Genomic DNA, 14,003 nt, shown 5'->3' on the forward strand with positions numbered 1-14,003 from the left:
CACAGTTGTACTAAAGTATAGTACTTGAGTAAATATACTTAGTTACTTCACACCACTGCCACTAAGACAAGTCCAGGCAAGACAAGTTAGTCTGTAGTTTTTTAGATCTTATCTCATTTTTCTGAACTGATTTCCTGTCGCACCCAGACCCATTCCTACTCTAGCACAACTTTACACTGATCAATGAATATTATAGTTCATGAGACTGACGTTGAACCCTCCTACACTGATCTTTGCACCTCCCAGCTCCGGGGTGATTAGGATAAATAACGTTGTTTATATATTCAGTTGTATTTGTTTAGAGACTTGGAAGCAGGCGAAAAACTAACAACATGATCGGAATGTTTGCCTTGCCGTTGTTTTCAGCGACTACGTGGACACTCCTTGTTCTGTTGTTCACTCTGCTGATATTGTGAGTATAAATTCATTTTTCCGCCTTTACTTGGATTGTTGTGTTGCGTTCCCCAAGCTGCGCAGTTGGCCAGCTGCCATCCATGTTAATGTTTCCGTAAACCTTATGGTCACGTTCGAAATGATACACCATTTATGTGCAAACATAACTTAGAACGTTGTGACATTTTTTCTACATATTTACAGACAAGTAGCCTAGACAAGTAGGCTCAACATTGTTTCCCTCATTTCAAACAGTATAAGTATTTATCAGTTACTTTCAACATACAGGCTTTACATACATACTTTTCAACATAACATAAACAAGCTACGTGCTTAACTGAGCTATCCAGTTTAGTAGACCTTGTATTGTGAATTTGTACTTCCATGTACTGTTATGTACTGTCATGTACTGTTCTCATGTCTTACTAAATAAAGTACATCAATCAATCAACAGCATGTCACATGTGGCATTGCAGATTTTAACTGCTGTCTTCGATAATGGGCTATCATTGTAGTGGAGTAAAAGTACAATATTTGCCTCTGAAATGTATGGAGTAAAAGTAAAAGTATTGGAAACACTCCAGTAAAGTAAAAAAAAAAAAAAAGTACATAAGTACAGTACTGTACTTAGTTACTTTTCACCACTGGCTACGATGGTCGAACGGCAGGAGTTTTATAAATCATACACAATCAGGACTATTATAAATAATAGTGACAACTACGCAGCTCAACAGCTACGAATCAAAGCCAACCACACAACCCTTACATAGTAGAGTTAATAAAAAATAACCATTACTCTACATTTCCTCAATCATAACTGTTGCATAATCTTATGATGATGCTGCACCTGACCATACAACAATGTGATAATGCAACAATCATTATTGGCACCTGCTTTTGTGTCATCTAGATATGGTCTTTGGCCATACCATGGCTTTTACAAGAAGCTGGGGATTCAAGGTCCGAAGCCCCTGCCTTTCATAGGAACGTTGTCACACTCCATGAGTAAAGTAAGTGGTCTCCATCCAAGCAACAGTGCAGCCTGGCTGTGTGGGAGCCCTGTTGCAATGCAATTGAGTGTTCCACATTTTCTGTACAGAGTAGACCTCTAGACCAGTGGTTCTCATTCAACCAGTGGTCCGGGGACCACCATTGGTCCTTGAGGGGGTTCCAGGTGGTCCTCATGCAGCTAAATCATGGAGAGTTGGTAACCAAATTAGATAGATCTTTGACTCTTGAGAGCGTAACCTGAAACCAAATGGACCCGTAATTTCATTTTACGCTCTCAAGAGTTAAATTATTGTTAAACATCTGCATTACTTAATTAAAGAATTGCTATTTTGATCAACGTTTGCCTGCTATCCTATGGTACCAACATCAATACAGCATGGAATTGTGGACAAAATTGTATCCAACTATTACAAAATATTCCAAGTCTTGGGTCTGAGAGTCTTGATCTCATCAAACGGTGGTCCGTGGCTCAAATGCTGAATAAATGGATCTTGATATGAAAAGGGTTGAAAACCACTGCTCTAGACCTACTGCACATATAAACAGAGCTGCTACCTTTAAATGCATTTTAAATCTGAGGCTTTTTTAGTATACTATTTAAATAGTTTTGAGGAAAAGAAATGCTGCTATTTGTCCTTAAGTGACTGCAAAAGATTGCTGCTATTTGTTCCAAAAATCTTTATACCCTGTTTAACATGTGACGCAATGATGTGACATAGTTCTGTTTACACAATGCTGTACCCCCTCCAACTGTATATACCTTCCCCATTTTCAACTGTTTTTATTATATTTTGACACTTGCTTTCGTATGTTTTCTCATGCCAATAAAGCTCATTGATAGAATTATTTGACTCCAGAGGTTGACAAATGCATGTTTTACTGTGCTCAAGTGTGAACCGAGCTGACTTTGGCCTACTTCTATCAGGTTACATAATGCTAATGGGACCTTTCCAGTTAGGTCGAATCCCTAAAGGTTCAAGCTTTTTTTAAATGGCTTTTTTGGCATGAAATGTTGAATATTGATAATAATAATCCTCCTATAATTCTACAAAGCTCTGTGCGGGTGGTGAGGCCAAAATCTCTTCTGCCCGGTTCTCCTCAGTGGCTCGAGCAATTGCTCTGAATTTGCACACAGCCATTGACCATTACTATGTGCACGGAACGGCGAAGCCCGTTTTTTGCTTTCCCCAAATGTCAGCTGTTTATTACCGTTTTTGTGTTCGCTGGCTCCCGGGTTGCCAAATCATGTGCGCATATCCCCCCACGGGTATGTTGTCTAGTTATTATAATTGTTACTACTACTATTATTATCAAGTTCGTCATGCAATGGCCACACATTTTTTTTAAATTCTATTCTGAACACTAAGTTTTTTGATTATCATAGTAGGCTACTAATCCCAATTGTCACTGTGTTACAATGTTTTGGTTACTTTATCCTTCTTGGCATTTCTGCATTCTCTGTCTAACCACTAATACTAATATTCCTGAAATGTTGCAGGGCATTGAGCTGTTTGACCGTGAATGCTATGGCAAGTATGGGAATGTGTGGGGGTAAGTTTAACTGTTCAGATTCTACAGCTTGTAATTGATTTAAGTTGTGTCTAAATTCACAGAATGCTAAACGTTCATGAAGTTCATCTGTTTGTATGTTACAATTAGAACTAAGAAACTGTGTGTGAATATTAATATACAGCATCAAAGTCAAAATTGACCTATCCATTTTGAGTGTGAATATTAATACACAGTCCATGTAAAAATGTACAGGTCCATTTTTAAGTCTAAGATATATATATATAGATAGATAGATAGATAGATAGATAGATAGATAGATAGATATATCTCGATAGATATATATATCTCACTAATCTTTGTGGTCTTTTGTGGGGATTTAACGGTACAACATTTCACAGTTCAGTGCTTACAAAATGCAGGGTATAGGGCATTTTTCACGGTATTAAAATAAAGATATATAGCGTTGCTGTCAGCTGGAAACCTCATAGGTCCAAAACTGTTACACTCACAATTCAAATTCAACAATAGTAAACAGTACAGTAGATCTACAAGCTCACAACACGTTGCATCGCGACACGCTGTGAGCTTATAGATCTGCCATTTTTGCTATTTGTGTGACACTGCAGTATGGTGAACTAGGGCATTACCGAAAGAAATAAAGTTTTAAAATATGGAGATAGAGGTTTCTGACCCACAGCAACGATGTGTAAAATACTACTTGTAGGAAAAAGGACTGTTGTCTACAGATGAGGACCTGCCACAATGGTGTCCGATGACAACTTAACCAAGATTATCTAACCTGTGTAGTTTGGAAGGTGGTTCAAAGGCAAATGGTAGCCCTAGCCAAAGGAGTATGGGTCCGTATTCAGAGTAGTTTCAGGGGAGGAGCTGCCAGAATCCCAATGATAAGAGTCCTGGAGGTCGCTCTCTGATAAGCCTGTTATGGTCAATGGTCTTGAAGGTAGAGTCAAGAAGACATTGTCTTGGAGAGGTCAATGACGAATGTTTTATGCTACCTGCCAGCTTGTGTCATCCCGGTGATATCCCGCTGAGTCAGCTATATGTCCTATATGCCCAAATATGGAATTCATGATGTCAGACTTGGATGTGTCAGTCAGGTCCATATTTTTAATTCTAGATGGTTAATTGTACCCAAATATGGAGTCCATGATGTGGGCCGACTAACTGCACTAACCAGAACTCACTCAAACTTAGTGGGTAGCTATGGCGACCTATCAAACAAACTAGATGACGTGAAAGCTTTCGTAAAATATATATAACGTAGCTACTTAATGTATTTAGGAGGAGTCCTAAACCTTAAGGTCAGATCAGGTTAACACATTAGGTCAGAGACAGTCTTTTTGGTGAAGAGAATGCTTGGCAAGAGAATTGTACTGGTAAAGAAGTCTCAAACCACAGGAGGAGCATTTATTCACTGACAAAAATGTTATTTTTTACACATTAAAGGGATATTTGACTTAAAAAAAAATGTTGGGTCATTTTGTTGTCTACTCAGGCATTTGTCAGCCCCCCAGACAGTTTTTTATTTGCTTGATTCATTATTTAGATATTTGATATACATTTTATCAGACACGCCCCCTTCCTATACAAACCCATTGTAACTTCAAACTCCATTTTGATAGATTCATCGAAAACACCCGTCCTTGGTTCTGGTGACTCATACTGCTCTCCTAATACGTGAGGAGGCTGCAGTCTCCTCACGTATTAGAAGGACTATCAGTCACCAGAACCAAGGACGGGTGTTTCCGATGAATCCAACATGTTTAAAATGAAGTTAAAAGTTACAATGGGTTTGTATAGGAAGGGGCCGTGTCTGATAAAATGAATATCAAATGTCTAAATACTGAATCAAGCAACTTAAAAACGGTCCGGAGTGCTCCCAAAAGCCTGAGTAGATGATAAAATGACCCAATTGAAAAAAAAAGTGAAATATCCCTGTAAGCGGGCTATTTTTATATCCGCAAGGCTGAAGGAACGGAAGTCAGGGCAGAACCTCTGCCCCAAAGTTTTCACATCGGTCTGTTATAGTGCCACCAAGAGGCCTATTTTTGCACAAAAAAAAAAAGATATTACTCCTACAAACTATGTCCTAACATCACACAAATCGGTACACAGGATCTCTATAGTCATGTGATCAAGACAGATTTGTCGTATTTTTCATATTACATCGTGATTGGCTTCCAAAGTTTGCAGGAGTGGCCCGTTTTGTACAAAATGCCTCAGATCATGAACGCAGCGTCCGATTTCCATGAAACTTTACACGCACATCCCCACTAGGCCAAGGAAGAAAAGCCACCCTACATTTTGCAAATCAGCCTCATGGTGGTGCTGTAACAGGCAGATTCACGTTTTTTAGGCATAGTTTACTGAGGTTAGGTTTAGGAATACCTGGTGGCAACCATTCCGAGGTCGCCGGATTTGCCCTGGGGCGAGCGTGTTTTGGGGTGAGTGTTCTGGTATTCGTTCCATTCATTTTATTGTGGCTGGAGTTGACCTGCCAGCTTGCGCCTGCGATTATTGCGTGTGAAGCTTACCTGAAAGAAAAAAAATTGAGCTCAACCTTATTTTGTAGCTTTTGCAGAGGGCGACAAAAGCGTCGGGCATCACAGAGCTCCAGGCACAAGGGCCATGTCAGCTTAACATGACAGAAAAACAAAGACCTCATCTTCTATTTGGTGCTGAGAAAGGATAAGAAGCCACACCCCCCAAATCATTTTCTGTTTGCATCATTGCATGTCTATTTAAACATTTAATAAGAACTGAATTATATCTTCATACTGTGATATCATGGTGTTCATGTGTAGGACATTTGAAGGACGCAAACCGATGGTAATGGTGGCAGATCCTGAGATGATTAAAACTATCATGGTGAAGGAATGCTACTCCGTGTTTACCAACCGCAGGGTGAGATGGCTACACAGTATCATATTCATACAACACTTCTGCCAGTCAGATGTTATTTGAAATAGTGGTTGTAATGTATGTGTGCTCAGGTCATCATGATATAGTTGAGCTAATATTTCATTTCAATAATTGTATCTTTAATTAATTTATTTTACCTTTTTTATCTCCTATGGCCATAGCTATCATTGTCATGAACATCATAAGTTCAGAAGTGCTTTTCTGGTTTCATACAATTCGGTTAGCCTACAGCAGTGTTTACCAAACACAGGGTTGTGATGTGTGTGGTTGTTTAGCTATTTCTGTGTAACAGACTGATCTCCCCCGTCTATGCCCTCTTTGCTGTCTCTCCATCACAGTACTAGTGGCATAAGAATAGGATGCATTCATAGATAAATGTGGTGCTAATCACAGTATACTCATGTTCACAGGAAGTGGATAAAGACTTTATGGGGCCTATGGCAGATGGATTGACAGCAGTTAAAGATGAAAGGTGGAAGAGAATTCGGAGTACTATATCTCCATCTTTCACTAGTGGAAGGCTCAGGCAGGTAATAATATATTTTTGTCCTAATATGACTATGTAGTGCAATGGCCATGGTGTCAATGGTCATTCTCAAATTGACTAATCTTAAAGGGAAACCTTTCCAGCTAGCCTACATAATTCATAATCACTTTATATTGGCTGTGAGTTTTCAGTAGTGAGAGTGCCAAGTGAACTCTTTCCCCACAGAACGCATTGGGAAATGCATTTAATCACATTTATTTACCCTAGGTGAAGGTAGGTACCATATTCATGTATAGGGTGATAATGTGCTGATTTGTCAACTGCTGTATCTTACTTACGGGTTGTCAGCACAGGAAATTGCCACCCCAGGCTGAACTCACTGCTTAAGGAACTTCCCATATCAGACATTGCATGAAACTCAGCCGCCAAACATGGTTGGTGCGGTAAACTTCACTTAAAACAAGAAACACCAGCACTCGCGAGTCATTCTGGTATATTACTTAAATAAGGCACGAGCAGACACAAACGTGTTTAGGCATTAAGCCTTCTTATGCGTAATGAAAATTCAAGGCAAGGAGACAGTAGAGGTTATCCAGGTCCAAAGGAATCAATACACAGACTGCAACATAGCATCCTTAACTTTGGCTTGGACTGATAAGCTCAGGGAACCATGAATGCCCAGGTGATAATTTATATTTATCACTTACTGAAGCTTTATTTACTATTTTAACCCTGATAACTGACAACCACAAAGGCGTTACGACAGTTCAGAGAAATAAAAAACCCACAATTGTACTAATGGTTTGTTGGTTTGTTTATTTTTTCCTATCGTGAAGGTGTTCCCTAATATACAGCAGTATGCAGACAGACTCGTTGAGACTCTAGGGAAAAGAAATTTGGAGGAATCTGTTCAAATTAAAAGGTATGTTTTCAAGCAGTATAACCTACAAGTGCACCCAGTTGCCTTGTGCGTATAATAGGATTGTCACGATAATGACATTTTACTTGATGATGAATTGCCATACAAATAATTGTGATTAATGATGTAATTGTATTTTTGGCATTGAACATATATATATATATATATATATATATATATATATATATATATATATATATATATATATATATATATATATATATATATATATATATATATATATATATATATATATATAGACAAAAAACGAATTTCTGTTAGCCTTTTTGGCTTCGTAAAGAAACATTCCACACGGCAGATATGACAGATAACTTAAATATACAAAAGAAATACTGACATATTGAATAACTCAAAATAAAAAATGTAGAAATATCCGACCTACATGCTCACAACGTATTGCATTGCAACGCGTTGTGAACTTCAGTTATTTCCAGTATTAAAATGCAAAAATAATCGTGATTATCTCAAAATAATTATGAAAGTTGTCTGTTGTGTTCTAACAAATTGACTGAGACCCCATTGTCTTGATCCCTCAAAGAAACCCTGTTTCCCCTCTGTTTTTGTTTTTGTAGTATGTGGTGTCTTTTGTCTTATGTCATGCTTATGATATGTCTCTGGGAAATATTTGTGGTGTTATGTGTTAAAATAAAATATATAATAAAGCCATAAATGAATCATAAAATAAATAAACCATCTGTTTTGTTTCAGTTTCATAGGGCCCTACAGTTTAGATGTTGTGACCAGCGCATCGTTTGGTGTCGATACAAACTCTGTCAGCAACCCAGATGACCCTCTTGCCAGTCATGTCAAGAACATTGTGAACTTGAGACTATGGCTCTTTTTTATCATGAGTATGTAATATATCTGTTGGTACATTTTCAAATTACACAATAGCATCAATAGTGAATTATGTCTTTGACACGCCAAATGTAGTAATGTAAGTGCAAAGTCTACAAAGCATATTTTGTTACATTCTTGTGTGTACATTATATATATTATGTTATGTAGATGTAGGATGTTCAGGGTGTAAATGGTTGTGTAGTTTCAACACGTAAACAGGTTAAAATATGTTAAGAAAGTTGAAGTGATGTTGAGTCTTGGGTTGAATCTTGGGCATGATACAAGTCCACATATTCGTCCGTTGCTTCTGTGCTCTATGAGCAAAACGAAAATCGAAAATAGTGACACAATCATTGGTGCCTTAGGTGAAATAAATATCCAAAGAAAATGTAATCGTTTATATTGACAGAAGCTGCTTTGTTAGCGTTCATTTATGTGTCGAAAGTGTGATTTTGAGAACTTTCACAGACCTGCAATGAGAGTGAATGGAATCTCTTAATGCATGGCCTCAATCACAGCACAGAAGCAAAAGCTAAGATGCTGATAACCAATTATTTCTCTTTTCAGTGTTTTTCCCCTTCTCAACCCGTCTTTTTAAGCTGTTTGGTGTTTCACTATTCCCGAAAGACAGTGTGGACTTCTGCATGAATGTCCTCAAGAGATTTAAAGGCCAGCATCACGCAGAGAACTCTGTAAGCCTCATTAATTGACTTCATTCTAAAAAATAGTTGCAATGCAAATGACCTTTGGGTAAAAAACTAACAAAAAATACCCATTTAATGAAATTACTAAGAAAGTTGCTTCAAAATATTTACCAGAGTTCGTTAGCAGAGAGATTAGATTCCACCTCGCACTGACAAAAACTGATACGGTGACTAATGGATGGGTGCTCTTTAAGGTTTATTATAGATAAGAAATGTACAGTAGTGCATGCACATCCACTCTAGTGTCCAGGTGCAGCACAAACATATAGAAAACAAAGTCTACTCCAGGGGTGTAACTACCACGCAGTTGCGTTGGGGCCCCGAGACATTTAGGGGCCACCCGTGCCATACAATAATAGGGGTTCTCCTTCCATTCCGACATCTCGCCACTCCGACTAGTGGCTTCCGCGTGCGGTTAGGGTTAGGGTTAGGTATAGGGTTCGTTAATGTCGGAAAAGCGACATGTCGGAAAGGCGAAATGCACCCACAATAATAAATATATACTGTATTCACCTGTTTCCTAGGCTGTGTGTTTTCCACTTCCTGTCGATTTGATCCAATGAAAGCCAATGAAACTGGTCAGATGACCAATGACATCCAATGAAATCGACAAGAAGTGGAAAACACACAGCCTAGGAAACAGGTGAATACAGAGATGCAGTGGTAGAATTTTGGCAGAGCCCAGCAGCTGTTGCTAGCACCACGTTGACCACCCTGCCCAGTGTTGGCTTGTTACGCCACTGTTCCACTCCCACTGTTTTATTGCAAGTTCAACATTTCGATCACGTCATCTTCCATCAGGTGAAGGTCCAGGTGTGATCAAAATAAACTTGCAATACACTGGGAGTATATTGGCAGCTTTCTCTTTATAGACAATTTTAAACCATGTTAAAAAGATAATCGTATAGCATTTTTTTGTGGATAAGTAATTTTTGGTACAAGGGGGATGTAAGGATGTAAGAAGACATCCGTGGCCCAGGTGAAAGACAAGCAAAAGTATCATTAATAAAGAATAGCGTCTGCACACTGGTGATGCTGAAAAAGCTCCACAGTTTGTTTTTGTTTTTTTGCGTTAACGTTTCGATCTATTCAGTTCTTCATCAGGACATCATCAATGTAAGGATGTAACATTTTATTTGTTGTCCAGAGTCGAGACTTCCTACAGCTGATGATTCAGAATGAGATATCAGAGACGGCGCTAAAGAATGATCAGCCGAGCAAAGGTATGATGATATATTTTTCAATTACATTTATTTTCTTCCGCCACATTTAAATTGGTATGCCACCAAGTCCAGTATGTAAATACTCTATGGATACTGTGTGTGTGTGTGTGTGTGTGTGTGTGTGTGTGTGTGTGTGTGTGTGTGTGTGTGTGTGTGTGTGTGTGTGTGTGTGTGTGTGTGTGTGTGTGTGTGTGTGTGTGTGTGTGTGTGTGTGTGTGTGTGTTTTTTTAGTAAAGCTTTTTTATTTTTGCAACAGGAATGACTGAAACTGAGATCCTCGCCCAGTCATTTATTTTCATCTTTGGTGGTTATGATACCACCAGTACCACTCTGAGCTTCATCTTTTATAACCTGGCAATCAACCCTGATGTAATGCAGACTTTGCAGGAAGAAATCGATGCCAATGTCCCAAAAGATGTAATTAAATGTTATGTTGTAAATATTTTACATTCTGTGTCAGCTTCCTCAAGTGTAACTGAATAGTTCTCCCAGAAATATGTATTCTGTCACTATCCACTCACTCTCATACCAGTTTAAACACAGATGAAGTTTCTTTGTCTACATTACAAAGGGAGTTTGCCAGCGCAAGAAGCAGAGTATCTAAAATAAGTGAAGTTAATGGTACATAGTTCTTTTAAAATAACTACTTACAGCATTTATGCTCTACTTCAGAAGGTAAAGTTCCCCACACTTCTCTGCGTTTAAATATCTGAGGTTTGGGTCCACATGCATCTTCAAAAAAGTTTTATGGAAATGTTTTGCCCTATTTGGCAACTCAAAAGAACTGGTCACTGTTGACTTAAGTTCTTTTAGAGAATCTGAAACTTCACCTGTGTTACAACATTAAGAGAACATCAGTGTAAGTTCACTGTATCCATCACATACAGTACATCTCCTGTCTGCTCATTAATTAAATATACCCTTTGGCTCCAGGCTCCCGTTTCATATGAGGGTTTGAAGGAGCTACAGTACCTGGATCAGGTTATTTGTGAGTCTATGCGTTTGCTTCCTACTGCACCTCGGCTGGAGAGGATGTGCAAGACAACTGTCCAAGTCAGTGGTGTCACCATCCCTGAGAACACCCTGGTGGGGATCCCTGTGTTGCTGTTACACAAGGACCCACAGTACTGGAACAACCCTGAGCTCTTCCAACCAGAAAGGTATCAACATGCTTTTTTTTGTGTCAAGGAACCATCTAAAAAGATAAGGATATTGTGTTCATAAAATGTCAATAAGAACAAAACACACGGAAGAAAGGGGGCCTGTTTCAATTGCACAATTGGTAATTTTATTTAACCAACTAAATTGCTGGTGCATTTACAACAACTCATTGCAATTGTTGCAAAACTGTTCTCACTAACGTAAAGGGATTATACACCCAAAGATTATAATTTGTTCATTACCCGCCAATTGTTGCATTAAGTACTTTTTTGTTTTATTCTTGATGCAAAAGAGTCAGAGATTATGTTTAACAGCAAAACAAATTACCAAACTACTTGTGCAGCATGTGCTCATGTGGGGGAAACAGTAGTCCATGAGTGTTTTTTTGTTGTTTTGTAAAATGTTGTTGTTGATTGTGGGGGAATGCAAAATTTAACATTTGTTATTAGATATCCACGGCATTAGGAGGTGAGTAATTGATACACAAATTATACTTTTTGGGTGTAGACTATAGTGTAGACTTCAATATTACCTACTAAAATATTATTCAGTTACACTGAATAGTATTTAGGCAGTGGAACGTCATGGCTGTTGACAGTTTAGTATGTGTGCCTTTTTGCTTTTGCAGGTTCAGTAAAGAAAACAAGCACAATATAAACCCATACGTCTATCTGCCATTTGGAATCGGTCCTCGTAATTGTGTTGGGTTGCGCTTTGCTGTCCTGACCATGAAGATGGTGCTTGTACGTCTCCTGCAGACCTACAGTGTGGAGACCTGCAAAGACACAATAGTGAGCTTATAATTGCACTCAAATGCACATTTCATACAACTTTACCACATATGGCTTAGAGTATGCAGGTTTTTAGTTGGAATAAAAACTTTATCTACTGATTTCACTAAAGTGAAACCAGACCAGCTGGTGTTAATTATGTGTTTGGAATGAAAAGCTGCATACTCTCTGGGTTCTGATTTTAACTCCATGTTCTTCTTTCAGATTCCCTTGGAGTTTGACAATATCTTCCGGCCAGTTAAGCCAATCCAACTGAAGTTTGTTCCGAGAAAGGGCAACTAAGGAGAAGCAGTAACTGAGGAGAAGCAGTCTGTTTTGCATCTACAAATATGTTTAATGATACTACATTATTTTGTCACTCTCTGATGATAGCTAATGGAGATGAAAAGATGAAAGCTACAAACACTATAAATGATTCGACAGAGCATAAAATGATGCGATGGCTGCTAATATCTGCAACTCTCTTATGGCGTGTCTCTGCAGGAGGCTAGCCATCTATAAGAGGGTCGGTCTGTGTGTGTGTTTGTCTGGAGCTAATTTTGCAACCCGCTGGACAGATTAGCACCAGACTTCGTATGCACACTACCAGTAGGCCAGCTTAGTACAGTACATACACACATTTTGTTTTTCCACATATGTTTTATAATTTCCACAATGGTAACACTTGCTATGCATTCCATCTCTTTAATTTGTTATAAACATACTTAGAATGCATTATAATCTGCTTATAAATCTGTACAATTATAGTTTTAAGCGCTCTTAAGTGTTCATAATGCTTTATAACAATCATAACACATTATGAAGCCTTTTATACTTATGAAGTCTTATAAAATGAAATATAACTTATAAAGTGAAGTATTATAATACTTCATAATTGGTGGACATTTTGGTACAGTAACGCTTCTAGCATCCCGTTTGGTGTTCCAGGGATCCATTTTGGGCCCTTTATTGTGTTCTTTCTATATGCTTCCATTTGATAAAATAATATAATACACTATGATCATTACGAAAATAAATTCTACTAGTTTCCAGCAATTATGAAGTATTATAATTCCTATCATTATGGAGCCATTGGAGCTACTCCGTTGAACCCGAGATCCACATGATTAGATTTATTATCTCAATCACCAATTAACATTAGACAAAAGCGATGTAAATTATTTGTGGATGATGATTCTGAGTTATAGGCTAATTAAATATGCGTTTTTTGTTACTGAGTTTTGTTTTGTCAGTTATATGAAAAAACATGTACCTACTGTAGTATGAGGGTACTGTTGTGCTGTGGTCATCCGTAGATCAGCACACCAGTGGCAATATCACGGCAGTTGTGTGTCACTGTAATTATACCACACAGTTTCATAATTAATATTCCAGAACAAAAAATACTTTGATAATAACAGCTGGATTGGATGTTTTTGGAGTGCTGTATCAGGAGATATGGCTCATCAGTCAGGCATGTCTCAGCCAGTCACAATGGAGTTGTAACTAACTGATATAGTTAAGCATAAATAAATTGTAAGATGAACACTTTGTGGGACAGGGGAATCAGTTCTCTGTCTATATATAGCTTAGTCTGTCTCCCTGTCTGACTTTGTCTTTTCATATGAAAAACCTGGCAATAAACACTTTCAACTCAGAGGCTTTAATCATGTCATTTCTTCACAGCATGGCTCCACAGGAATCTAGCCAAATAAGAGTGACCCTCTTATTGAGTTCTTTGTGTCTCTTTGTGTGTCCGGAGATAATCTCTCAAACCGCTGGACCACATTTATTTTTGCACAATGCCAGTATGCCATAGAAGTACCTCCATTAATGGTATGCTTTATACCAGGGGTCTTCAACAGGGTGTCCCAGAGTTACTACGGGGGGGCCGCCAAATCTTTGTGTGATAGGGATTTCGTTTTTTTTTTACATTTAATGTCTGAAAATACACATGAATCAAACATATTAATAGAAAAGATAGAAAAATAGAGAAATCTATGAAATAGAGAAATCATC

General features: G+C 38.2%; 1 protein-coding gene across 1 annotated transcript; it reads left to right on the forward strand.

Annotated features, from left to right (window-relative positions):
* Positions 1–149: 149 nt before the first annotated feature.
* LOC311058188 (cytochrome P450 3A56-like) lies at positions 150–13,643 on the forward strand. Its single transcript, XM_084075552.1, has 13 exons — positions 150–412; positions 1,304–1,403; positions 2,903–2,955; positions 5,742–5,841; positions 6,270–6,389; positions 7,183–7,268; positions 7,995–8,137; positions 8,694–8,818; positions 9,978–10,053; positions 10,310–10,470; positions 10,987–11,213; positions 11,843–12,005; positions 12,210–13,643. Exons 1-13 carry the CDS (start codon positions 333–335, stop codon positions 12,285–12,287), a joined length of 1,512 nt encoding a protein of 503 aa, XP_083931678.1. The 5' UTR covers positions 150–332; the 3' UTR covers positions 12,288–13,643.
* Positions 13,644–14,003: the final 360 nt, after the last annotated feature.

Source organism: Gymnoscopelus microlampas (assembly GCF_963454915.1).
Source record: "Gymnoscopelus microlampas genome assembly, chromosome: 13".
Classification (NCBI taxonomy): Eukaryota; Metazoa; Chordata; class Actinopteri; order Myctophiformes; family Myctophidae; genus Gymnoscopelus; species Gymnoscopelus microlampas.

Excerpts from the sequence above, each read along its gene's own strand:
- LOC311058188 (XM_084075552.1), top strand. The coding sequence starts at position 333 with ATGATCGGAATGTTTGCCTTGCCGTTGTTTTCAGCGACTACGTGGACA. Across the intron at positions 8,138-8,693 it reads ATGGCTCTTTTTTATCATGA|TGTTTTTCCCCTTCTCAACC; the intron begins GTATGTAATATA and ends TTCTCTTTTCAG. Across the intron at positions 11,214-11,842 it reads GAGCTCTTCCAACCAGAAAG|GTTCAGTAAAGAAAACAAGC; the intron begins GTATCAACATGC and ends TTGCTTTTGCAG.